This window comes from Mobula hypostoma, chromosome 14 (genome assembly GCF_963921235.1).
Source record: "Mobula hypostoma chromosome 14, sMobHyp1.1, whole genome shotgun sequence".
Taxonomy (NCBI): domain Eukaryota; kingdom Metazoa; phylum Chordata; class Chondrichthyes; order Myliobatiformes; family Myliobatidae; genus Mobula; species Mobula hypostoma.
The window spans coordinates 1,196,425-1,224,165 of record NC_086110.1 but is presented as its reverse complement, the minus strand read 5'-3'; the positions used below and the strand labels follow the sequence as shown (position 1 = coordinate 1,224,165).

Sequence of the window (27,741 nt, the reverse complement as noted above, 5' to 3'; positions counted from 1 at the left end):
TTATTTGGATAAGGAATTCACAATTATCATGTACTTTTTTCACACATATAACCTTTTCCATTTTTTTATATGTATAAAACTACAATTATTTATACATTCTTAAGTACACATTGAGATGTCATTATAACGAGACCTGGGTGTCATTATACACCAGTCATTGAAAGTGGGCATGCAGGTACAGCAGGCGGTGAAAAAGGCGAATGGTATGCTGGCATTTATAGCGAGAGGATTCGAGTACAGGAGCAGGGAGGTACTACTGCAGTTGTACAAGGCCTTGGTGAGACCACACCTGGAGTATTGTGTGCAGTTTTGGTCCCCTAATCTGAGGAAAGACATCTTTGCCATAGAGGGAGTACAAAGAAGGTTCACCAGATTGATTCCTGGGATGGCAGGTCTTTCATATGAAGAAAGACTGGATGAACTGGGCTTGTACTCGTTGGAATTTAGAAGATTGAGGGGGGATCTGATTGAAACGTATAAGATCCTAAAGGGATTGGACAGGCTAGATGCGGGAAGATTGTTCCCGATGTTGGGGAGGTCTGGAACGAGGGGTCACAGTTTGAGGATAGAGGGGAAGCCTTTTAGGACCGAGGTTAGGAAAAACTTCTTCACACAGAGAGTGGTGAATCTGTGGAATTCTCTGCCACAGCAAACTGTTGAGGCCAGTTCATTAGCTATGTTTAAAAGGAAGTTAGATATGGCCCTTGTGGCTACAGGGGTCAGGGGGTATGGAGGGAAGGCTGGGTTCTGAGTTGGATGATCAGCCATGATCATAATAAATGGCGGTGCAGGCTCGAAGGGCCGAATGGCCTACTTCTGCACCTATTTTCTATGTTTCTATGTTTCTATAAAAGGAAAATAAACATTTAAATAGATAATTATGTACTGTGGTAAATCTAACCTATTAGGCTAAGTAATGAAATTAGTTGTTAAAGAAAAATGGTAATAATAGTTTCCATACAACCCTTCTGGACCATTTCCACTGGTCCAAAATGTTGCATACAAGCCTATATACCAAGCATTGTAGGTGTTTATATCCCAATTTGTTCGTGCTTGTTCCTGCCCGCAGACATAATTATCCAATCCCTATGTACTTATTTACTTAATTTTTTCATTTTTTTTATCCCTTTCCCAAATCTTTCCCTTTACTTGTGTTAATTCTCTATTTTCCAAAAAAAAACTTTTAGACTAGGGGTGCTTACGTTAGCAATATTACTGTGTTGATGAGAAGAGCAATATAAATCATTAGGAGAGTCATCTAAAGTCTGCTCGCATTGGGGTTATATATTCAATCCATTTATTCCAGATTTGATAGAATGTTTCTTTTTGAGTTCTCAGGGAGTAAGTCAACTTTTCCATTTTAAATATTTCCAAGATAATTTCGTACCAATCTTCTAATGTAGGTGGTATTGGATTTAGCCATTTTCTAGTGATTGATTTCTTACTTGCCGCTAAGAGGGCCTGCAGCAACTTTATATCTTCCTTCTGTTCAAGGAACAATACATGCCCCAAACAGAGCGTCTCAAAGTTCAGAGGTATCTGGGACCTAAGTACCTTAACTAATGTTCTATGAATACCTTCCCAAAATAGACTTAATTTAGGGCAATCCCAGAAAATATGAAAATGATTTGCCTCCTTGGAGCCGCACCTTCTCCAACACATCACATTTGTATCTTTATATTTTTCCTGATATGGGGTCTTGAAGTATCTTATAATGTTTTTCCAACAATGTTCTCTCCAAGTCAAAGAATTAGTCGAGGACCATTGAAAGCTGCAGATTTTCCCCCAAGCCTCCTCTGAAAGTACCAACCCCGCTTCTTTCTCCCACTTCTCTTTAATATACAGTGTATTTACATTTTTAGCATGGGAGAGTGCATTATATAGGCGAGAAACTGATTTACTAGGTATTGAACTGCAAGCCGAATTCAGAATCTTGAAAAATTCTCATTCTACTGTTGATAGGTCTGTATATCTACAACTCTGGTCAACATAGTTTCGTATTTGAAGGTACCTAAAAAAGTCATTATGTTCTAGGCCATGTTTGTCCCGCAGGATTTGGAAACTTTGTAATTCTCTTTTATCTATAAATGAGAGGTAGGTTGTAGGACCTTTCTTTATCCATAGCTCAAATCTTTTATCTCCTCTGTTGGGAAGGAATTCGGTATCATATGCACACACATTTCACTCTGTTTCAATGTATGTGTGACAAGTAAATATGAAATCCGAATACGCAATAGCATTGTGTTTTCACATTATTTTATCACAATGCTTGGGCATCAAAGTCAATGAGAATGAGTCACATATTACACGATGGCTGGAAGTTTAAAAACTTAACAAAAATGCTTGCTGGAATCATATGGCATAGATCCTTCGACCCAGTTGGTCCATGTCTACAAATATGTCCATTTATGCTACTCCCATTTGCCTGAACTTGGCCAACATCCCTCTAAACCTTTCCTGTCCAAATGTATTTTAAATATATTAATGTACCTGTCTCTACCATTTCCTTTTGTTCTTCCTTTCTTACTATAATTCTTGAGTGTTCCTGTTTTTATTTTACTTTGCCAAATTTAATGTTGTTTCAAGCTTCATCTTCTAAGAGCTTGAACTATTGCAGTAAACTGTTATCTTCCTTTACCCTGTGTTCCTCAACAATAAAGATCATTCAGATGTGCCTGTGAGGTTAATTACATTTTTTTTGTTGGCTTTTGTTGTTTGCTTTGAACATTGGTGGGATCAGTACTTGGAGCCCAGGTAGCTTTATCACCAGATGAGATAAGATTGCCCAAGCAGCTTATGATGCTGTCTGTCAAGAAGCCAGGAAATGCTGGGTTGGGTGTTCCAACCTATGAAATTTCCAGCATAAACGTTTGGAAAATGCAGAGCTTCACAGGTTGTACATAACAAGGGCAGGAATTTGTTTTAATTGTGTGAATTCATGATGGGCAGAGAACATAACATGAAAAAGACTCTTTTATTTGGGAGGCCATGTTTTTAAAGTTGCCAATGTCTGTGCATGGTATCTCTAGGTGACCATAAAAGTACAGAGGTTTTTCAGGTTCACTGAGCTTTATGAGTAGTATGCATTGTGGCTATTACTCTCGGCTTGAAAGCCAGTGAGTGACAGGTCAGACATTCCAGCCCTCCAGCCCTCCACAGCTGCCTTGCCCAGCTGTTCTGCTTCCATTTGAGTAGGATTGGTGACTGGCAATCAGAATGTTGTGTAGCAAAGTGGTTTGCTTTTTCTAATCAACACTGATGTTTTACTTTCTTTATATAATAGTTTTTTTTTGTAATTTATTTTTTATTAAGTTCATCATCAACATTTCCATAAGATTGGCTATCCACAGCTGCCGGAAGTGAGGCCTCCGCCGCCGACCTTGGAAATGGAACCCGAGGCTCAGCTGGAGTGGAGGCCTCCACAACCATGACTTGGCTTAAGGACTTGTTTCAGCCAGGAGCCCGGCCATCCGGGATTAAGTGTTGGCTTCGGGGCCCGACCCAATCGACAGCCCAGGCCCCTGGCAGCGGAGATCAATTCCTGCGGGATGCGTCCACCTACCTCAAAGAGCTGACAACAGCACACTGCAGCGATGGAAACCTGGAAAGATGCACTATTTTCCAAGGAAGCGTGGGAAAAGAGCTGGGCCGCTGGTCAGATTGAAGCTGAAGGGCTTCAGGGTACCTATGCCCACCATCCCACTAGCTAATGTGCAAGCCATAGAGAACAAGGTGGATGATCTTAAAGGGAGACTCACCTACTACAGGGAGATGCAGAACTGCTGTGCATTCTGTTTCACCGAGACCTGGCTCTCCCCTGCCACCCCCAACTGTTCCATCCGACTGGAGGGACTTACGATCCTTCGGATGGTCCGCACGGCGTCTTTGGGCAAGATGAGAGGAGGTGGTGTCTGCCTACTGATCAACACTGCGTGGTGCTCGGACACAGGGGCACTGACAAGCTCCTGCTACCTGGACGTGGAACACCTGTCGGTGAAGTGTCGTCCCTACTACCTGCCACGGGAATTGACCTCGGTCATACTGACAGTGGTCTACATTCCCCCCCCAGGTGGACGTGGAGTGTGCTCTGAACGTACAGTATGCCAACATCAGTGAACTTGAGACCAGGGATCCAGAGGCTTTGCTCATTACAGCCGGGGACTTTAACCAGGCCAACCTCAGAAAGGCGCTGCCAAAATTATACCAACATGTCTCCTGCCCCACTAGAGTCCCAAATATACTTGACCACTGCTACACAGCAGTCAAGGATGCCTACCGTTCCGTCCCGCGACCTCACTTTGTAAAATCGGACCATCAAGCCATACTCCTCCGCCCGCCTCACAAACAGAAACTGAAGCGGGAGGTCACGATGTCAAAAGTAGTGTCGCGTTGGACGGAGGAAATGGATGAGGTCCTCCGTGACTGCTTTGAATCGGTGGACTGGTTAGTATTCAAGGACTCAGCAGCTAACCTCGATGAGTATGCCTCAGCTGTCACGGACTTTATTTGGAAATGCACGGAGGACTGTGTGTCTCGCAAGACGATCCGGGTATTCCCTAACCAGAAACCTTGCATGAATTATGAGGTCAAATCCCTTTTAAAGGCTAGAGCTGCGGCTTTTAGTATAAAAGATAAATACTATTAATTGAAATAAGCAATAAATTGCAATAAATTGGCTTTTTATCACTGAGGGGTGGTCACTCTGCTACAGAGAGGGGAGACTGCTTTTAATCACTGGTGACATCTCTCTGCTACAGAGAGGGGAGACTGCTTTTAATCACTGTGAGATCTCTCTGCTATAGCGAGGGGAAACTGCCTTCTTATTGCTCCTGAGATCATTCTGATTCCCACACCCCGTACCGCTCGGTTTTACCTCCTCCCCAAGATACACAAACCTGACTGTCCCGGTAGACCCATAGTTTCTGCCTGCTGCTGTCCCACCGAACTTGTATCTGCCTACCTGGACTCCATTTTGTCACCCATAATTCAGTTCCTCCCCACCTACATCCGGGATACATCCCATGTCCTCCACCTCTTCAATAACTTACAGTCCCCCGGTCCTAACCGCTTCATTTTTACTATGGATGTCCAATCCTTATACACCTCCATTCCCCATCAAGAAGGCCTCAAAGCCCTCCGCTACTTCCTGGTTAATAGACCTCACCAGTTCCCCACCACCACTACCCTCCTCCGGTTGGCAGAACTGGTTCTCACACTTCATAACTTCTCTTTTGGCTCTTCCCACTTCCTTCAGACAAAGGGTGTAGCTACGGGAACTCGCATGGGCCCCAGCTATGCCTGCCTCTTCGTTGGTTATGTGGAACTGTCTGTGCTCCAAACCTATTCTGGTACTGTTCCCCAACTTTACCTTCGGTACATTGACGACTACATTGGTGCTGCTTCCTGCACCCATGCTGAGCTCGTCAATTTCATCGACTTTACTTCAAACTTCAACCAAGCCCTCAAATTCACTTGGTCTATCTCGGACACTTCTCTCCCCTTTCTCGATCTCTCGGTCTCTATCTCTGGAGACAGACTATCCACTGACAACTTCTACAAGCCCACTGACTCTCATAACTACCTCGACTATACCTCTGCAACACACATCAAAGTTGCTGGTGAACGCAGCAGCCCAGGCAGCATCTGTAGGAAGAGGTGCAGTCGACGTTTCAGGCCGAGACCCTTCGTCAGGACTAACTGAAGGAAGAGTGAGTAAGGGATTTGAAAGTTGGAGGGGGAGGGGGAGACCCCCCCCCAACTTTCAAATCCCTTACTCACTCTTCCTTCAGTTAGTCCTGACGAAGGGTCTCGGCCTGAAACGTTGACTGCACCTCTTCCTACAGATGCTGCCTGGCCTGCTGCGTTCACCAGCAACTTTGATGTGTGTTGCTTGAATTTCCAACATCTGCAGAATTCCTGTTGTTCGACTATACCTCTTCCCACCCTGCCATGTGCAAAAATGCCATTCCCTATTCCCAGTTTCTCCGTCTCCGCCGCATCTGCTCCAAGGATGAGGCTTGACGTTCCAGGGCATCTCAAATGTCCTCTTTCTTTAAGGAATGTTGTTTTCCCTTTGCCGTCATCAATGATGCCCTCACCCGCATCTCCTCCATTTCCTGCACTTCGGCCCTCACCCCAATCACCTGCCACCGCAACAGGGACAGAGTTCCCCTTGTCCTCACCTACCATCCCACCAGCCTCCGGATCCAGCACATTATCCTCCGCAACTTCTGGCACCTTCAACAGGACCCCGCCACTAAGCACATCTTTCCCTCTCCACCCCTTTCCACCTTCCGCAGGGATCGGTCCCTCCGTAACTCCCTGGTCCACACGTCCCTCCCCGCAGATCTCCCACCCGGTACTTACCCCGTAAGCGCAAGTGCTACACCTGTCCCTACACCTCCTCTCTTGCCACCATTCAGGGCCCCAAACAGTCCTTCCAGGTGAGGCAACACTTCACTTCTGAGTCTGTTGGGGCCATCTATTGCATCCGGTGCTCACGGTGCGGCCTCCTCTACTTCGGTGAAACCCGACGCAGATTGGGGGACCGCTTCGTCGAACACCTCCGCTCCGTCCACCAAAACAGACATGATCTCCCAGTAGCCACCCACTTCAACTCTGCTTCCCATTTCCATTGAGATGTGTCCATACATGGCCTCCTCTACTGCCATGATGAGGCTAAACTCAGTTTGGAGGAGCAACACCTCATATACCGTCTAGGTAGTCTCCAGCCCCTCAGTATAAACATAGAATTCTCCAACTTCTGGTAATTCCCTCCCCCTCCCTACCCCTATCCCTATTTCACTCTGCCCCCTCCCCCAGCTGCCTATCACCTCCCTCATGGTTCCACCTCCTTCAAATACCCATTGTTTTCCTGCCTATCACCTCCCTGCTTTCCCTCCCCCACCCCTTTGTCTTTCAAATTACTGGTTTTTCAACTGGACCTACCAGCCTTCTCCTTCCCACCCTCCCCCACCTTCTTCATAGGGCCTCTGCTCCTTCCTTCTTCAGTCCTGACGAAGGGTTCCGGCCCGAAACATCGACTCATCGTTTCCACGGGTGCTGCCTGACCTGTTGAGTTTCTCCAGCGTGTTGTGAGTGTCTCTATAGTTAGGGGGTCAGACAGGCAGTTCTGTGGACTGGGGAAAGTAACTCAGATGGTAGTTTGCCTCCCAGGTGCCAGGGTCTGGGATGTTTCAGATCGCGTCCACGATATCCTGCAGTGGGAGGGAGAACAGCCAGAGGCCGTGGTACATATTGGTACCAATGACATGGGTAGGAAAAGGGAAGAGGTCCTGAAAAAAAGAGTACAGGGAGTTAGGAAGGAAGTTGAGAAGCAGGACCGCAAAGGTAGTAATCTTGGGATTACTGCCTGTGCCATGTGACAGTGAGAATAGGAATAGAATGAGGTGGAGGATAAATGCGTGGCTGAGGGATTGGAGCAGGGGGCAGGGATTCAGATTTCTGGATCTTTGAGAACTCTTTTGGAACAAAAAGATGGGTTGCACTTGAATACCAGGGGGACCTATATCCTGGCAGGAAGGTTTGCTAAGGCTATTGAGAGTTTAAACTAGAATTGTTGGGTGGGTGGGAACCAACCTGAAGAGACTGGGGAAGAAGAGGTTGGCTCACAATTAGAATAAGCTTGTAAAGAGTGCAAGAGGGAGGATAGGCAGCTGATAGAGAAGGGACGCGCTCAGATGGACGGATTGAGATGTGTCTATTATAACACAAGGGGTATTGTGAACAAAGCGGATGAGCTTAGAGCGTGGATCAGTACTTGGAGCTATGATATGGTGGCCATGACAGAGACTTGGATGGCTCAGGGGCAGGAATGGTTACTTCAAGTGCCGGGTTTTAGATGTTTCAGAAAGGACAGGGAGGGAGGCAAAAGAGGAGGGGGCTTGGCACTGTTGATCAGAGATAGTGTCACGGCTGCAGAAAAGGTGGACGCCATGTAGAGATTGTCTACGGAGTCTCTGTGGGTGCAGGTTAGGAACAGGAAGGGGTCAATAACTTTACTGGGTGTTTTTTATCGACCGCCGTATAGTAACAGGGATATCGAAGAGCAGATAGGGAAACCGATCCTGGAAAGGTGTAATAATAACAGAGTTATCGTGATCGGAGGTTTTAATTTCCCAAATATCGATTGGCATCTCCCTAGAGCAAGGGGTTTAGAGGGGGTGGAGTTTGTTAGGTGTGTTTGGGAAGGTTTCTTGACACAATATGTAGGTAAGCCTACACGATGAGAGGCTGTACTTGATTTGATTTTGGGAAGTGCACCTAGTCAGGTGTCAAATCTCTCAGTGGGAGAGCATTTTGGAGATAGTGATCATAATTCTATCTCCTTTGCAATAGCATTGGAGAGAGATAGGAACAGACAAGTTAGAAAAGCGTTTAATTGGAGTAAGGGGAATTATGAGGCTATCAGGCAGGAAATTGGAAGCTCAAATTGGAAACAGATATTCTCAGGGAAAAGTACGGAAGAAATGTGGCAAATATTCAGGGGATGTTTGTGTGGAGTTCTGCATAGGTACGTTCCAATGAGACAGGGAAGTTATGGTAGAGTACAGGAACCGTGGTGTATGAAGGCTGTAATAATTCTAGTCATGAAGAAAAGAAAAGCTTACAAAAGGTTCAGAGAGGTAGGTAATGTTAGAGATCTAGAAGATTATAAGGCTAATAGGAAGGAGCTTAAGAAGGAAATTAGGAGAACCAGAAGGGGCCATGAGAAGGCCTTGGCGGGCAGGATTAAGGAAAACCCCAAGGCACTCTACAAGTATGTGAAGAGCAAGAGGATAAGACGTGAAAGAATAGGACCTATCAAGTGTGACAGTGGGGAAGTATGTATGGAAATGGAGGAAATAGCAGAGGTACTTAATAAATACTTTACTTCAGTATTCCTTATGGAAAAAGATCTTGGTGATTGTAGTGATGACTTACAGCAGACTGAAAAGCAAGAGCATGTAGATATTAAGAAAGAGGATGTGCTGGTGCTTTTGGAAAGCATCAAGTTGGATAAGTTGCCGGGACTGGATGAGAGGTACCCCAGACTACTGTGGGAGGCGGGGGAGGAGATTGCTGAGCCTCTGGCGATGATCTTTGCATCATCAATGGGGATGGGAGAGGTTCCGGAGGATTGGAGGGTTGCGGATGTTGTTCCTTTATTCAAGAAAGGGAGTAGAGATAGCCCAGGAAATTATAGACCAGTGAGGCTTACCTCACTGGTTGGTAAGTTGATGGAGAAGATCCTGAGAGGCAGAATTTATGAACTTTCGGAGAGGTATAATATGATTAGGAATAGTCAGCATGGCTTTGTCAAGTGCAAGTCGTGCCTTATGAGCCTGATTGAATTTTTTGAGGATGTGACTAAATGCATTGATGAAGGAAGAGCAGTAGATGTAGTGTATATGGATAGTAAGGTACCCCATGCAAGGCTTATTAAGAAAGTAAGGAGGCATGGGATCCAAGGGGACATTGCTTTATGGATCCAGAACTGGCTTGCCCACAGAAGGCAAAGAGTGGTTGTAGACGGGTCATATTCTGCCATGGGGGTCGGTCACCAGGGGAGTTCCTCAGGGATCTGTTCTGGGACCCTTACTGTTCGTGATTTTTATAACTGACCTGGATGAGGAAGTGGAGGGATGAGTTAGTAAGTTTGCTGATGACACAAAGGTTGGGGTTGTTATGGATAGTGTGGAGGGCTGTCAGGGGTTACAGCGGGACATTGATAGAATGCAAAACTGGGCTGAGAAGTGGCAGACGGAGTTCAAACCAGATAAGTGTGAAGTGGTTAATTTTAGTAGGTCAAATATGATGGCAGAATATACTATTAATGATAAGACTCTTGGCAGTGTGGAAGATCAGAGGGATCTTGGGGTCTGAGTCCATAGGACACTCAAAGTTGCTGCACAGGTTGACTCTGTGGTTAAGAAGGCGTACGGTATATCAATTGTGGAATTGATATTTAGGAGCCGAGAGGTAATGTTACAGCTATATCGGATCCTGGTCAGACCCCACTTGGAGTACTGTGCTCACTTCTGGTCACCTTACAACAGGAAGGATGTGGAAGCCATAGAAAGGGTGTAGATGATCTCCCCCTCCCTCTCCCACTTTCAAATCTCTTACTCACTCTTCCTTCAGTTAGTCCTGACGAAGGGTCTTGGCCTGAAACGTCGACTGCACCTCTTCCTACAGATGCTGCCTGGCCTGCTGCGTTCACCAGCAACTTTGATGTGTGTTGCCCCAGCTCAATGTCAGTGTTTGTGAATTGTATACATTTCTTCCAGTTAGATCACCCTACACCCTCGAATGGGAAATGCTACAAGAAGTGGTGGATACAGCTCAGTCCATCACAGGGAAAGCCCTCCCCACTGGTGTCACAGAAACACAGCATCCATCATTAGGACCCCCACCACCCAGGTCATGCTCTCTTCTCATTGCTGCCATCAGGAAGAAGGTACAGGGGGCCTCAGGATTCTCACCACCAGGTTCCAGAACAGTTATTACCCCTCAACCATCATGCCCTTGAACCAAAGGGGATAACTTCGCTCAACTTTATTTGTCCTATCACTGAACTGTTCTCACTACCTACGTCCTCACTTTCAAGGAGTCGTTATCATTATCTCATGTTCTTGATACTTATTGCTTGTTTATTATTACCATTATTTCTTCTTTATTTTTATTGGGTTATATGCCTCAGTTGGTGCGGTCTTTCATTAATTCTATTGTGGTTATTGGATTTATTGAGGATGTCAACAAGAAAATGAATCTCAGGGTTGTGTCTGGTGATGTATATGTACTTTCATATATAAATTTACTTTCAACTTTGAACGGTTCACCACCACAATCAAAATTGGCCCTTGTTTTAGTTTTATTGCAGTCACATACTATTCTTTAATGGCCATTTCCAGCCATACAATTTAAAATACAGCGAGACAGCACACGGAAATAATTTCTGTTACTGAAGAACTTTAGTGAATTAACTGGATATTTACGACAATCTTTATCAAATTTCAAAGTTAAAAGTTAATTTACCATACGCCAGCCACAACTGCAGAATTTAATGAGTACTTTCACCATTTAAACTCATAATTTCTGTTTCACAAGACTATACCACAACCAGAAGACTGTGGTGCAAGTTTTATGGTTTTAACTTCCATTGCCTTTTACAATAGAGATACTTAAAAATTACAGCATGCAAACCACATTTTGGCCAAAATTGTTTATTATAAGCTTTCTCTTGTACAATCTACGTGTACTCCCTTGCAGGGCGTGTGCAGAGGCTTGGGCTCGAGGAGGCTGGAATGCCGAGAAGGAAGAGAGGAAGCAGTGGGAAACAAGTGAACGGAGGAAGATTCAGGAAAGTATTGATTCCTTGGTAGCAATCAAGAACGCGGCCGAGGAGAAGCGCAGGCTCCAAGAAATGGAAGGAAAAGGTAGGGGCTGAGCTGTTGCCTGAACATCTTTAAAGTAGTCACACATTCTGCATACTTCAGATATCAAAACCATTAAACCACCCTACAATGTCAGTGTTTCCAAGAGGCATTGTGAATTGGGATATGAATATGTATGTACAGAGGGATCTTGGCGTGCAAGTCCATAGGTCCCGCAGTGGTAAAGCAGATAGATAGGGTGATAAAGAAGGCATACAACATAATTTCCTTTATTAGTAAATATTATAGAAGTGGTGACCTCAGATCCAAATACATAAAACTAACAGCACAGGTCCAGGCCTTTCCGTCCATAATGCTTGTGCTAACCAAGGTACGAAATTAAACCGGGATAGGCTTTCTCTTGTCCTCACCTACCACCCACTAGCCTCCATGTCCAGCACCTAATTCTTTGTAACTTCTGCCATCTCCATCACAGACATCCCCGCCTGCAAAAACTCATTTCAGGGAGGTAGCACCATCAATTTGCGGGAGACTTCCGGGAGAGGTGGGATGTCTGCAATAGAGTAGCTCCTTAGCAGCTGGCCAGCTAGTTTAAATAACGTCAGCTATGCTAATGAACGAATGACACCTGTTAAACTCACCTCAACATGTCTTTTACAGTCTTAACCCACCATGGGCAATAGAAAAGTCACTGTTGCAAACAATGCAGTGAGCAACACTGTCATTATTTTGACCCCTATTAGGCAGGGGTACACTTTAGTGTAGTCTGGGGTGACATACGTTTTATATTTTTTTTGGAATACTCTGCCAGGGCGCACTCTCGCTCATGCTCTCTCTCTCTCGTAGTCACTCTCGGGCTCTCTCTTGCTTTCGCTCGCTCTCAAAAAAAATTGATTTCCATGATATTGTATATAATTTGCGGGCATCAGGGAGCCACTATTAATATGCGGGAGACTCCCTGAACTTCCGGGAGAGGTGGGATGTCTGCCATCAGGATCCCACCACCAAGCACGTCTTTCCCTCCCCCCACCTTTTACCTTCTGCAGGGATCGTGCCCTACACGACTTATTTGTTCATTCGTCCCTCTCCACTGATCTTCCTCCTGGCATTTATCCTTGCAAGCAGAACCTGCCCCGACGCCTCCTCCCTCACTACCAATGAGGGCCTCAAACAGGCCTTCCTGGTGAGGCGATACTTCATCTGTTAGTCTGTTAGGGTCATCTACTGCATCCGGTGCTGTGACTTCCTGTACATCGGTGCGACCTGATGTAGATTGAGAAACTGCTTCGCTGACCACCTATGTTCCATCCGCCAGAAGAAGCAGGATCTCCCAGTGGCCATTCATTCCACTTCCCATTCCCATTCTGACAGGTCAGTCCATGGCCTCCTCTACTGTTGCGATGAGGCCACGTCGATTTTTTGAACTTCTGGTAATGCCCCTCTCCTTCACCATTTTCCATTCCTATTCACCCCCCCACCTTATCTCCTGACCTGTCCATCACCTCCCTCTAGTGTTCCTCCCACTCTTCTTTCTTCCATGGCCTTCTGTCCTCTCCTATCAAATTCCCCCTTCTCCAGCCCTGTATCTCTTTCAGCAATCAATTTCCCAGCTCTTTACTTCACCCCTCTTCCCCCTCCCAGTGTCACCTATCACCTTGTGTTTCTCCCCCCACCCCCCCTTCTAACTCAGAATCAGAATCAGGTTTATTATCACTGGCATGTGATCTTTTTTTCTCCAGTGCTGATGAAGGGTGTTGGCCCAAAATGTTGACTGTACTCTTTTCCAAAGATGCTGTGCCAGGCTTGCTGAGATCCTCCAGCATTTTGTGTGCATTACCAAATTAATCTAATCACACCTGCTTGCACATGGACTATGTCCTTCACCCCCTGCTTATGCATGTACCAATTTAAATGCCTGTTAACTGTTGCTATAACGTCTTCTTCCACTGCTTCTCCTTGCAATGTGTTCCAGGCACCCATTACTCTCTATGCAAAAGAGAAGCTTGCCACATCAAGGTGGCAGGCCTGAAGGAGTACCTGGTAAGGCTCTGAAAACTAGTGCTAACCAACTGCGGTATTCAAAGACATCTTCAATCTCTCATTGCTATGGTTGGATGTTCCCACCTGCTTCAAAAGGGCAGTGTGAACTGCCTTAACAACTATCATCCGGTAGCACTCATATCTACAGTGATGAAATGCTTTGAGAGGTTGGTCATGTGTAGAATGAACTCCTGCCTCAGCAAGGACCTGGACCAACTGCAATTTGCCTACCACCACAATAGATTACAGCAGATGCAGTCTCAGTGGCTATTCATGAGGCCTTGGGTCACCTGGACAATGCAAATAACTGTCAGGATACTGTTTACTGACTATAGCTCAGCATTTAACACCATCATTCCTACAGTCCCAATTGTAAAGCTACAGAACCTAGTCCTCTATCTTCCTCTGCAACTGGATCCTCGACTTCCTAGCTGGAAGATGACAATCTGTGCGGATTGGAAATAACATCTCCACCTCACTGTCAATCAACACCGGTGCACCACTGCGGTGTGTGGTTCGCCATTTTAGTAAATAAGATTGAAGATCTCTGAGCTTAGAGTGCTGTATCAGAGGGGCATTAGGACCTCTTGTATCCCTTGTTTTACGGAATCCTGGTTGATCCCTTCCGTGCCATACGAGCAATTCAGATTGACGGGTTCACTATACACCGTCAGGATGAAACTGTTGAGTTTTTCAAAAGCAAAGGTACAGGTGTGTAATGCATGATGAACTCTTCTTGGTGCACAAATGCATTAGTGATGTCCCAGTTCTGCTCACCTGTCCTGGAGTTTCTTACAAGTAAGTGCCATCCATTTTACCTGCTGTAGATTTCAGCGATCATTTTGGTGGCAGTGTATGTTCCACCTCAGGCCATTGTCAAAAAGGCGCTAGATTATCTGGGCAATGTGATCAACATGCAGGAAACAACACACCCTGATGCTTTCACCATTATTTTGGGGGATCTTAACTAGGTCAACTTGAGAAAGTTAACAAATCACTTGTAGTACCAGAGGAAACAACAGACTGGGCCACTGTTACACCACCATCAAGAATACCTTCCATGCTATTTCATTCCCCCACTTCACAAAGTCTGATCACCTGGCTGTATTTCTACTTCCTTAGTGTAGGCAGAGACTGAGGACTGTGGCACCACTAATGAGGACCAAGAAGGTATGGACAAGGGAAGCAGAGGAACATTTACAGGACTGCTTTGAATCGGTATTCAGCGATTAATTTTCGAATCTGGATGAGTATGCTGCATTTGTTACCGACTTCATTAAAACCTGTGTGGATGAGTGTGTGCCTACAAAAACTTGCTGTACATTCACAAACCAAAAACCATGGATGAACCAGGAGGTTTGTCATCTGCAGAGGGCTGGATCTGTGACATTTAAATCTGTTGACCCAGGTCAGTACGAGAAAACCAGGTATGACTTGCTCAGGGCTATTTCAAGAGCAAAGAAACAATTCCAAGTGAGGTTGGAGGCAACATCAAATGCATATCAACTCTGGCAGGGTTTGCAAGACATTACTCCCTACAAACCAAAACCCAATAGCATGAATGGCAGCGACGTTTCACTACCAGATGAGCTCAAAGCCTTCTATGTCCTCTTTGAAAGGGAGAATATAGCTACAGCTATGAAGATCCCTGCTGCATCCGGTGACCCTGTGATCTCTGTCTCAGAGGCTGATGTCAGGCTGTTTTTCAGGTATGTGAACCTTTGCAACATGGCAAGCCCCAATGAAGTAGCTGGTAAGGCTCTAAAAACCTGCACTAACCAACTGGCGAGAGTATTCAAGGACATTTTCAACATCACACTGCTAAAGTCCGAAGTTCCCACCTGCTTCAAAAAGGCAACAATTATTCCAGTGCTTTTGAAGAGTGGTGTGAGCTGCCCTAACAACTATCATCCAGCAGCACTCACATCTATGGTGATGAAATGCTTTGAGAGGTTGGTCATGGATAGACTGACCTCCTGCCTCAGCAAGGACCTGGAGCACAGCAATTTGCCTATCACCACAATAAGTTTACGGCAGATGCAATCTCAGTGACTTTTCAGATGGCTTCAGCTCACCTGGATGTTACAAACACCTATGTCAGGGCGCAATTCATTGACCGTAGCTCAGCATTCAATGCCATCATTTCCACAATCCTGATCAAAAAGCTACACAACCTGGGCCTCTGTGCCTCCCTCTGAAACTGGATCCTTGACTTCCTAACCAGAAGACTACAATCTGTGTGGATTGGTGGTAATATCTCCTCCTTGCTGACAATCAACACTGGCGCACCTCAGGAGTGTGTGCTTAGCCCACTGTTGTACTCTCTCTACCCTCATGACTGTGTGGCTAGGCACAGCTCAAACGCCATCTATAAATTTGCTGATGATACAATCATATTGGTAGAATCTCAGATGGAGATGAGAGAGCGTACAGGAGTGAGATATACCAGCTAGTTGAGTGGTGTCACAGCAGCAACCTTGCACTCAGTGTCAGTGAGATGAAAGAGCTGATCGTAAACTTCAGGAAGGGTAAGACAAGGAAAGACGAACCAATCCTCATAGAAGGATCAGGAAAAAGTGAGCAATTTTAAGTTCCTGGGTGTCAAGACGTTTGAGGATCTAGCCTGGTCCCGACATATTGATGCAGCTATAAAGAAGGCAAGATAGCGGCTATATTTCATTCGGAGTTTGAAGAGATTTGGTTTGTCACCTAAAACACTCAAACTTCTACAGAAATACTATGGAGAACATTCTGACAGGCTGCATCACTGTCTGGCATGGGGGTGGGCCGGGGGGGGGGGCGGGGGGGCGCGGGTGCTATTGCACAGGGCCGAAAGAAGCTTCAGACAGTTAGAAAATTAGTCGGCTCCATTTTGGGTACTAGTCTCCGTAATATCCAAAACATCTTCAAGGAATGGTGCCTCAGAAAGGTGGCACCCATACCTAAGGAGCACCATCACCCAGAATGTACCCTCTTCTCATTGTTACCATCAGGAAGGAGTTACAGGAGCCTGAAGGCACACACTCAGCGATTCAGGAACAGCTTCTTCCCCTCTGCCATCCGATTCCTAAATGGATATTGAACCCATGAACACTACGTCACTTTTTTGATGTATTTTTTTTGTTTTGCACTAGTTTTAATCTAATTATTGTGTATGTGTGTGTATATATATATATATATATATATATATATATATATATACACTTACTGTAATTGACCTGCATATTTTTTCTTTCTGTATTATCATGTATTACATTGTACAGCTGCTGATCTCAGGACATGTGCCGCTGATGATAATTCTGATTCAGATTCACTGCTCTACTCTACACCTACGACTGTGTGGCTAGGCACAGCTCAAATGCCATCTATGAATTTGCTGATGATACAACCATTGCTGGCAGAATTTCGGATGGAGACAAGAGGGTGTACAGGAGCGAGATATACTAGTTAGTTAAGTGGAGTCACAGCAACAACCTTGCACTCAATGTCAGCAAGACCAAAGAGCTGATTGTGGACTCCAGAAGGATAAGAAAAGGGAACACTAACAAGTCCTCATAGAGGGATCAGAAGTGGAGAGAGTGAGCAATTTCAAGTACCTGGGTGTCATTATCTCTGAGGACCTTGCATGAATGCAACATATTGATGAAGCTGTAAAGAGGCAAGACAGTGGCTATATTATATTAGGAGTTTGAAGAGATTAGGTTTGTCAACTAAAACGCTGTATCACCATCCGGTATGGGGCGGCTATTGCACAGGATCGAAGTAATTGCAGAAACTTGAAGAATTAGTCATGGGTACTAGCCTCTGTAGTATCCAAGACATCATCAAGGAGCCATGCCTTAGGAAGGGGGCATCCATCGTTAAGGACACCCACCACCCAAGATATGCCCTCTTCTCAGGTTGTTACTGTCAGAAGCCTGAAGGTGCACACTCAGTGATTCCAGCTTCTTCCCCTCAGCCGTCCGATTTCTAAATAGACATACTTACTGCAGTTCAGTTTTTTCTCTATATTTATTTATCAAGTATTTCATTCTACTACTGCTTTAAAGTTAACAAATTTTATGACATGTTCTGGTGATATTAAACCTGATTCTGATTCTCTCATATTTGACATTTCCACCCTGGAAAAAGGACTGATGATGTACTATCTGTAAGTTTCATATGATTTTCTATATTTCTATTATGTTGCTCTTTAGCCTCTGATGCTCTCAAGGAAACAATACAATTTTTTCTAACCTCTCCCTATTACTAATACTTTCTAACCCAGACAGCATTCTGGTGAACCTCTTTTGCACCCTCTCCAAAGCCTCCATATCTTTGTTGTAATTCTACATGCAGTACTCCAAGTGTGACCTAACCAAAGTTTCATAGTATGATTTCCTGATTTTTATCCTATTTACCAAAAATAGATAACATGCTTCATGCCTTCTTTACCACCCTATCTAATTGTGTTGTCACTTTTGGAGAGCTATCAACTCAAGATCCCTCGGTACATCAATGGTCTCAAGGGTCCTGACAATTACTGGGTATTTTTTTTTTTACATTTGACCTTACAATTGCAGAATCTCGCACTTGTCTGGGTTAAACCACATCTTCCATTTGTATGACCATATTTCCGACTGCCATATCTTTTGTCAAGCCTTCCTTTTATCTGCAAGTCTGTCAAATTTTGTGTGGTTTTCAGATTTACTCATAAACTTACGTACATCTTAATCCAAATCATTTATATACAATGGATTCTAGTTAATACAGAACAAATTAGGACACTACTAATATTACTACAGTACTATAAACCAGTGTATTAATGCCTAATAGTTATTGATTGAGGAATTAATTCAGTGTAGGCTGTCATGTTCTTGTAAAAGACTGTAAAATGAACAAAGTCATTTCAGATACCTGGTGCAGATAATGAACTGACTTCTTGCAATGCTTTTGACAATTACATCCTCCAAATCTTCATTTTCATCAAACCATTCAAGATGATTGTCGATACCTTCAAATTCTTTGTGGGTCCTAACTTGAAGTCATGAAATCATTTCTTTTTTACTTCTGACTGTTTCCAGCATCTCCAAGCTTGAATGCTGGAAACTGCAGTGAGCAAAACAGTTCTGAATTGTCTTACTGCTTATTTCTCACCAACTATTAGTGATAAAAGTCACAACTTTTTGAACACAAACACGCACAATTGATGCTATTTAAAAACTGCTGTAAGCTCGGTATACTGTCTCAGTGCATGCAACCGACACGAGTTAGAAACCAATTAAGCAGTATAGTGTCCCAACTAAATGAGGGGAATCCTGGCTACTTTCTCAATTAGTTTTTGTTCTTTAGAAGTTGTCCAAATCAGTGGTTGTCCAGATTGACTAATAGCCCAACTAAATGGAATCTATCATGTATAACAAACAACAGAGGTCCCAGTAGAACACCACTAGTGATAGACGTCAGTCAGATAACTACCCCTCTGCTACTACCCCAATTTTAGATCAACTTTACTACTCACAATGGAACCCATGCTCTGGACGAGCCTACCATGAGGTACCTTGACAACTGCTTTACTAACGTAGACAACATCCACTGCCCCATCAACATCTTTGTCACTTCCTCATAAAACTCAGTCTGTTCCACAACTTACAATACAATAGTTTTGTTCCGTGTTGATTGACCAATCTATATGTAGATTAAAGACCCTTGTGATTACTGTGGTACCTTTAAGAACAAACAGTTAATAGTGAGTTACCAGTAAAGAATCCCCAACAAAGAAGGGAAATAAGGAGTTTTTGTCACCTAGAAAATGGTAGGGATCTGGAACTCACTAGCTGAAAGGATGATAGAGAGAAGCCCTCATCACATTTATACAGCACTTGTATGCATACTTGAGGTATGAGTTGCAGGAGTAAGAGCCTAGTGCTGAGAAATGAGGTTAAGTTGCAGGGCTCTTTTGCACCAGCATGGGAAAAAATTGCCTGCTTTTGTGTTGTACATTCTATGTAATTGTATGATATGACCTGGTTATCAGGTTTCATCTGAGGATTCTCCAGTGATGGGCATTGTCATGGCTTGCTACATTGAAGGAGCCATTTAAATTTGCTGTGTGCAAATTTATTTTGCAGGGGTTTTGAAATTTTGCTTGTAAATTTTGTTTTATTGTAATCTTATCTATTTTTTGTCCTAGGTGAAGACCTTCTTTCAGAGACTGTGCCTGAGATAACAGCATGTTCCTCAGATGCAGAGACCCAGCGTAAGATTGATAAGTTTGTGAATGATGCATTAACAAACCAGGAAGAGGCTCTGGTGGACAGGCAACAAGAGACTAAAGGGAAGAACCAGTACAACAAACCATGTCTGCTGACATCAGACCAGGAAAAGCAGCCATCCATTTGGGAACGAGCAAGCGAAGCTGAGCTTGTGCAATCAGAGGAAGGGATCACCTCGTTGTCACTCAATACCTCCGACCAATTGCAGAATGAAACCTTTAACAGCGATCCTGCAGGTTATTATACCCATATATTGCCTCTTTATGGTACTTCTGAAAAGCTTCATCATTGAAAGCTGAGATACATTGATGACAGGTTAAATCAAGTCAGGCATCCTCAGTTGCTGAGGATGACTGTTGACTTGGGGAAGTACAGTGGTTTACTAATTGGAAAATGCAATCTACAATACCAGGGGATACAAGCAAGAGGCCAGTGGGCATCCCATGCCATATCATACTAGAAAAGTTTTGTTTTCCTAAACTACGCTGTGCCTAGAATTACCAGCTATGTATTTTTCCTACTTTCACTTATTATGGACATGCTTCGATTTACTGATTGGTTTTATGTCCCAAATAAGTAGAGACCTGAAAATAATTCATCTAATTATTAGTCAGTGTGCTTCAAGTTACCCCTTTCCTGAATTCAAAAATTCCAGTTCTTTACCATGCATCTCTAGCTTCAATGTATTTAAAAAGTGAAGGACTCCTCTTCTCTCTCGTGTGTTCTCTGTAATCATTTGTTGAATTCCAGGGATCATAATTATCCTAGGGAAGTATAGCATGACAAACCTAGTCTCTATAGGCTGATCCTCTAACGATTTGGATGAGAATATGAAGGTATGGTTAGTGTGTTTGCAGGTGACTCTACAGTAGATGGCTTTAAAGAATGTTGTCAAAAAATACAGCGAAATCAGGAGAGATCTTGGCTGGAGTATAATCTAGAGTTTTGGTTACCCTGTGATAGGAAATACATCATTAAGCTGGAAAATCTGCAAAAGAAAAAGTTCTATAAGAATGTTGCCAGGACCTGAGGGCCTGAGTTATAGGAAGAAATTTGGCAGGCTGCCACTCTATACACTTGGAGCGTAGGAGACTGAAGAGTGAATTTCTAGAATTATCAGGTGTATAGATAGGGTGAATGCACACAATCATTTACCCAGGGAAAGGGAATCAAGAAATAGAAGGCACAAGTTTAAGGTGAGGGGGAAAGATTTAAGCGCTGTCTGAGGGGTAACTTTTTCCAGAGGACAGTGTGTGTATGGACGGAGCTGCCAGAGGCAGGCACAATAATAACAGGAAAAGTCGAGAAGGATAATGGCCAAATGCAGGCAAACAAAACTCACTTAGATGGGCATCTTGAAGAGCATGGTTGAGTTGGGCTGAAGGACGTGTTTCATGCTGTATGACTCTACTACTCTAACTATTGTACTCCTTCCAGCCATTTCTCATCACAGCAGGAGTCTTGGCTAGAAATCATGCAGGGAAGTGAGAGCAGCTATGGGGCTACCTGCTAGGTTTGGAACCTTCGGTTTTGTGGCAGATGCAAATCCATTTTTTTCATATTCCCGAGGGTGTACTGTAGGAGTAAAATCTATGAATTCTTTCTTGATGCTTGTTACCTATGTTTCATTCTCTCTTGTCAAGGAGATCTTCTTATGTCCTTCTGTCACCATGAGCAATCTTCATTTACCATCATCTGTCCTTTTTTATTTCAGTTCTATGACTACTCAGAGGCTTGCGATGGTCTCCCTGTACATCTAATTCTCCAGCTCCCTATCTCTTCCTGAAGGAATCCCAGAAAACCATGACTTGTGTCTATGTAACTATATCAAGTCATCACTTAAAATACAGAAGACTTAAGATGTAGGACACAAGAGGAACTTCAGATGCTGGAAATCCAGAGCCCAAAACATTGACTGTTTATTCCAGTTCACAGATGCTGCCTGACATACTGAGCTCCTTCAAGCACATTGTGTGTATTGTTTTCAATGCAGGAATCTGGAGCAACAAACAGTCTGCTGGAGGATTTGAGCCACATCTGTGAGAAGTGTTTATGTTTCCGGTTAAGACCTGGATCAGGAAAGAAGTTGTTAACTTTGTTCTCATGTAGAGCTTCAACCCAAACCCTTGGCAATTACTTTCCTAATGCCATGTTTCAATCTAAAACATCTTCGATTCCTTTCCTCCCATTCATGGTGGTTGACTCACTGAGTCCAACTTGCAGATCGTTGCTTGTTATTAGTTGTGAGAATCCAATCGATCCTTTTGATCATTATCAGGAAAACTGGCCTCAAGCATGGTCAGATTTTCCTTTTGCAATGTTTTAATGTGAAGTAAGTTCAGGATTTCTCTTTGACTCCTGAAGAACATGAAGAGATGACTAGCAGCAACTAACAAGAGGTTTCCTGGAATTTCAGACCTGAGGTATAATGATTCATTATTGTCACCATCAGAGGTAATCCTCAATCACCTGCTTTGTGCTTTACAAACAACATGTAAATGGATTTCATTACTGACTGCCCAGATACAATGGATTTTTAAAAAAAACGTTACCTTAAATAATTTTAAAAACATAGTACCCTTGTTTATTTATCAGTATCATGGGTCTCTTTGAAACATTCCAACTCAATTTGTCTTTCAGACCAGTCAGATATACTATCAAAAATAAAGCCTGCTCAGGAAATCCTAGTAACAGAACTGGATAAGACAGACACCATGGATACAATCCATTTGGAAGGGAGCCAACGTCTTTATATTGATGTGAGTTGATTTATTAACCTCTGAGTTCAGATCTCAGAAGTCCATTTGACCATTCATGGGTGTGCCTTCTCTTTGAAAGGATAGTTAATCACACATACTCAGTTTTACTTTTGGTAGTTACTATTGAATTTTTTTCTTAGATGGTGTACTCCAGAATAGAATATCTGCGTAAAGTACTTTCTCCCAACTCCACATACAGTAAACTGTTTCTTCCCCCTTACCTTTAAACCAGAGTCTCTGGTTATAAATTCCTATTGCCACTGAAATCCTGTATAATTGAACACATCTGTTAAATCCCACCTTAACCTTCTGAGCTCCATGAAGAGCAATCCCAGCTTCAGTTTGTTCACATGGTGCAACCCTCTCCCCAAAAGGTCCCTGAGGCCCGCTGGTGCCTTAACATTCTTCTGAATACGCAGAATTGATTGTATTTGAGCCCAAACTATTTATTGATTGATTGATTGAGATACAGCACAGAATAGACCCTTCTGGCCGTGGTGCTCAGCACTTCCTTATTTAACCCTAGCCGAATTCCAGGACAATTTACAATGACCAATTAACCTACAACCGGACTATGGGAGGAAACCGGGGCACCTGGGGGAAACCCACATGGTCACAGGGAGAGCATACAAACTCCTTACAGTCAGCAATGAGAACTGAATCCACTGTAAATCTCTCACAAAACCTTTTTGTTTTTTTACTGCCTAAAGCTGAGAACCTTGGCATTTTAATAGCCTTACAAAGATTTGAGTATGTAACCATTCTTTCCCCAAAAACCCCATCTCCCTGTTGTCAATTTCTATTATCACTGTGCAACTAAATGCAAAATAAATAATTTAATCTACCCATTCCCTCCATTAAGTTTCTGTACTTCACTATTTCATATTTGTCCACTTTACCATTGTGCCTTTGAACTTTAGAAGTGTGCAAAATTCCTTCCCTGTGTTTACCTGTTCTTTAACAGATTTGACATTGTGGCCTCTGCCCATCCCCCACGAGTCATCTTGTTGTCGGCCCCCAACCAACACATATTCCACTCTCCCCTCCTACCCCTCCTCACAGCTCCCCACCCTGCTCTCATGACGATACCCCTTCCCCACACGAAGCCACCACGGTGGGCTTCACAGCTGAACAGGTGAGAAGACAGCTGAAACGTCTCAACCCGAGCAAGGCTGCAGGACCGGATGGTGTCAGTACCAGGGTGCTCAAAGCCTGTGCCCCTCAGCTGTGTGGAGTACTTTGCCATGTCTTCAACCTGAGCCTGAGGCTCCGGAGGGTTCCTGTGCTGTGGAAGATGTCCTGCCTCGTCCCTGTGCTGAAGACGTCGCGCCCCAGCGGCCTCAATGACTACAGACCGGTGGCATTGACCTCCCACATCATGAAGACCTTGGAGAGACTTGTTCTGGAGATGCTCCGGCCTATGGTTAGGCCACGCTTAGATCCCCTCCAGTTCACCTACCAGCCCCGACTAGGAGTTGAGGATGCCATCATCTACCTGCTGAACCGTGTCTACACCCACCTGGACAAGCCAGCGAGCACTGTGAGGGTCATGTTTTTTGACTTCTCCAGTGCGTTCAACACCATCCGCCCTGCTCTGCTGGGGGAGAAGCTGACAGCGATGCAGGTGGATGCTTCCCTGGTGTCATGGATTCTTGATTACCTGACTGGCAGACCACAGTATGTGTGCTTGCAACACTGTGTCCGACAGAGTGATCAGCAGCACTGGGGCTCCACAGGGGACTGTCTTGTCTCCCTTTCTCTTCACCATTTACACCTCGGACTTCAACTACTGCACAGAGTCTTGTCATCTTCAGAAGTTTTCGGATGACTCTGCCATAGTTGGATGCATCAGCAAGGGAGATGATGCTGAGTACAGGGCTACGGTAGGAAACTTTGTCACATGGTGTGAGCAGAATTATCTGCAGCTTAATGTGAAAAAGACTAAGGAGCTGGTGGTAGACCTGAGGAGAGCTAAGGTACCGGCGACCCCTGTTTCCATCCAGGGGGTCAGTGTGGACATGGTGGAGGATTACCAATACCTGGGGATACGAATTGACAATAAACTGGACTGGTCAAAGAACACTGAGGCCGTCTACAAGAAGGGTCAGAGCCGTCTCTATTTCCTGAGGAGACTGAGGTCCTTTAACATCCGCCGGACGATGCTGAGGATGTTCTACGAGTCTGTGGTGGCCAGTGCTATCATGTTTGCTGTTGTGTGCTGGGGTAGCAGACACCAACAGAATCAACAAACTTATTCGGAAGGCCAGTGATGTTGTGGGGATGGAACTGGACTCTCTCACGGTGGTGTCTGAAAAGAGGATGCTGTCTAAGTTGTATGCCATCTTGGACAATGTCTCCCATCCACTACATAATGTACTGGGTGGGCACAGGAGTACATTCAGACAGAGACTCATTCCACCGAGATGCAACACAGAGCGTCATAGGAAATCATTCCTGCCTGTGGCCATCAAACTTTACAACTCCTCCTTTGGAGGGTCAGACACCCTGAGCCAATAGGCTGGTCCTGGACTTATTTCCTGGCTTAATTTACATATTACTATTTAACTGTTTATGGTTTTATTACTATTTAATTATTTATGGTGCAACTGTAACGAAAACCAATTTCCCCCGGAATCAATAAAGTATGACTATGACTATGATCAATGAAGAATAGGGATAGGGGGAGATCACCCTGTGTCTCACATTGTTAAACTGAATGACAAATTCGCTGTGATCTATATGAAGGCAAAACAAGCTTGAGAAATAGTGATCTCCTCTGTTCTTATCCTTAGGGTTAGCTGGTGGAAAAGAGGCATTAGAGAAGGATGTCTTATTTTCTATGGTTCTTATTTCTTAAGAGAACAGGGACGGTTGAAACATAGAAACATAGAAAATAGGTGCAGGAGTAGGCCATTCGGCCCTTCGAGCCTGCACCGCCATTTATTATGATCATGGCTGATCATCCAACTCAGAACCCCGCCCCAGCCTTCCCTCCATTCCCCCTGACCCCCGTAGCCACAAGGGCCATATCTAACTCCCTCTTAAACATAGCCAATGAACTGGCCTCAACAGTTTCCTGTGGCAGAGAATTCCACAGATTCACCACTCTCTGTGTGAAGAAGTTTTTCCTAATCTCGGTCCTAAAAGGCTTCCCCTCTATCCTCAAACTGTGACCCCTCGTTCTGGACTTCCCCAACATCGGGAACAATCTTCCTGCATCTAGCCTGTCCAATCCCTTTAGGATCTTATACGTTTCAATCAGATCCCCCCTCAATCTTCTAAATTCCAACGAGTACAAGCCCAAGTCTTTCTTCATATGAAAGTCCTGCCATCCCAGGAATCAATCTGGTGAACCTTCTTTGTACTCCCTCTATGGCAAAGATGTCTTTCCTCAGATTAGGGGACCAAAACTGCACACAATACTCCAGGTGCGGTCTCACCAAGGTCTTGTACAACTGCAGTAGTACCTCCCTGCTCCTGTACTCGAATCCGCTCGCTATAAATGCCAGCATACCATTCGCCTTTTTCATCGCCTGCTGTACCTGCATGCCCACTTTCAATGACTGGTGTATAATGACACCCAGGTCTCGTTGCACCCCCCCTTTTCCTAATCGGCCACCATTCAGATAATAATCCGTTTTCCTGTTTTTGCCACCAAAGTGGATAACTTCACATTTATCCACATTAAATTGCATCTGCCATGAATTTGCCCACTCACCCAACCTATCCAAGTCACCCTGCATCCTCTTAGCATCCTCCTCACTGCTAACACTGCCACCCAGCTTTGTGTCATCCGCAAACTTGGAGATGCTGCATTTAATTCCCTCATCCAAGTCATTAATATATATTATAAACAACTGGGGTCCCAGCACTGAGCCTTGCGGTACCCCACTAGTCACCACCTGCCATTCTGAAAAGGTCCCGTTTATTCCCACTCTTTGCTTCCTGTCTGCTAACCAATTCTCCACCCACACCAATACCTTACCCCCAATACCGTGTGCTTCAAGTTTGCACACTAATCTCCTGTGTGGGACCTTGTCAAAAGCCTTTTGAAAATCCAAATATACCACATCCACTGGTTCTCCCCTATCCACTCTACTAGTTACATCCTCAAAAAATTCTATGAGATTCGTCAGACATGATTTTCCTTTCACAAATCCATGCTGACTTTGTCCGATCATTTCACCGCTCTCCAAATGTGCTGTTATCACATCCTTGATAACTGACTCCAGCAGTTTCCCCACCACCGACGTTAGGCTAACTGGTCTATAATTCCCCGGTTTCTCTCTCCCTCCTTTTTTAAAAAGTGGGGTTGCATTAGCCACCCTCCAATCCTCAGGAACTAGTCCAGAATCTAACAAGTTTTGAAAAATTATCACTAATGCATCCACTATTTCTTGGGCTACTTCCTTAAGCACTCTAGGCCCTGGGGATTTATCTGCCTTCAATCCCTTCAATTTACCTAACACCACTTCCCTACTAACATGTATTTCGCTCAGTTCCTCCATCTCACTGGACCCTCTGTCCCTTACTATTTCTGGAAGATTATTTATGTCCTCCTTAGTAAAGACAGAACCAAAGTAATTATTCAATTGGTCTGCCATGTCCTTGCTCCCCATATCAATTCACCTGTTTCTGTCTGCAGGGGACCTACATTTGTCTTTACCAGTCTTTTCCTTTATACATATCTATAAAAGCTTTTACAGTCCGTTTTTATGTTCCCTGCCAGTTTTCTCTCATAATCTTTTTTCCCCATCCTAATTAAGCCCTTTGTCCTCCTCTGCTGAACTCTTAATTTCTCCCAGTCCTCAGGTGAGCCACTTTCTCTGGCTAATTTGTATGCTTCTTCTTTGGAATTGATACTATCCCTAATTTGTCAGCCACGGGTGCACTACCTTCCTTGATTTATTCTTTTGCCAAACTGGGATGAACAATTGTTGTAGTTCATCCATGCAACCTTTAAATGCTTGCCATTTAAAGTCTTGTATTTCTATGGGTTTAGGCTCTCTGAGGATACCCAATTCAACCCAAGTAGTCTGTAACTCCAGCTGTGTGTGTGTGTGTGTGTGTGTGTGTGTGTGTGTGTGTGTGTGTGTGTGCGCGCACGCGCGCTGTATCTGCAGCAGTCTGTTGTGTTAAGGCTTGCATATTGAAGAAAGTACATAAAGGGACAAGTAAAGGGACAGTTATGTAATCATATTTGGTCAATGGTTTGTTAATATAATAACTAACAATTGGTATAGACTTATTATACTGTACGAGCAGATTTATTTCAAGTTTTTACTTTATTGA

The 27,741-nt window shown here is 44.2% G+C and overlaps 1 protein-coding gene across 2 annotated transcripts in view; it reads left to right on the top strand.

The window, feature by feature from the left end:
- dnaaf1 (dynein axonemal assembly factor 1) overlaps positions 1-27,741 on the top strand; it is a 169,074-nt gene that overhangs the window by 122,417 nt on the left and 18,916 nt on the right. For both annotated transcript variants that reach the window (XM_063066575.1, XM_063066577.1), the window contains exons 12-14: positions 11,272-11,438; positions 19,609-19,926; positions 22,331-22,449. In XM_063066575.1, the coding sequence (XP_062922645.1) occupies positions 11,272-11,438; positions 19,609-19,926; positions 22,331-22,449 (604 nt within the window). The remainder of the gene's footprint in view (positions 1-11,271; positions 11,439-19,608; positions 19,927-22,330; positions 22,450-27,741) is intronic.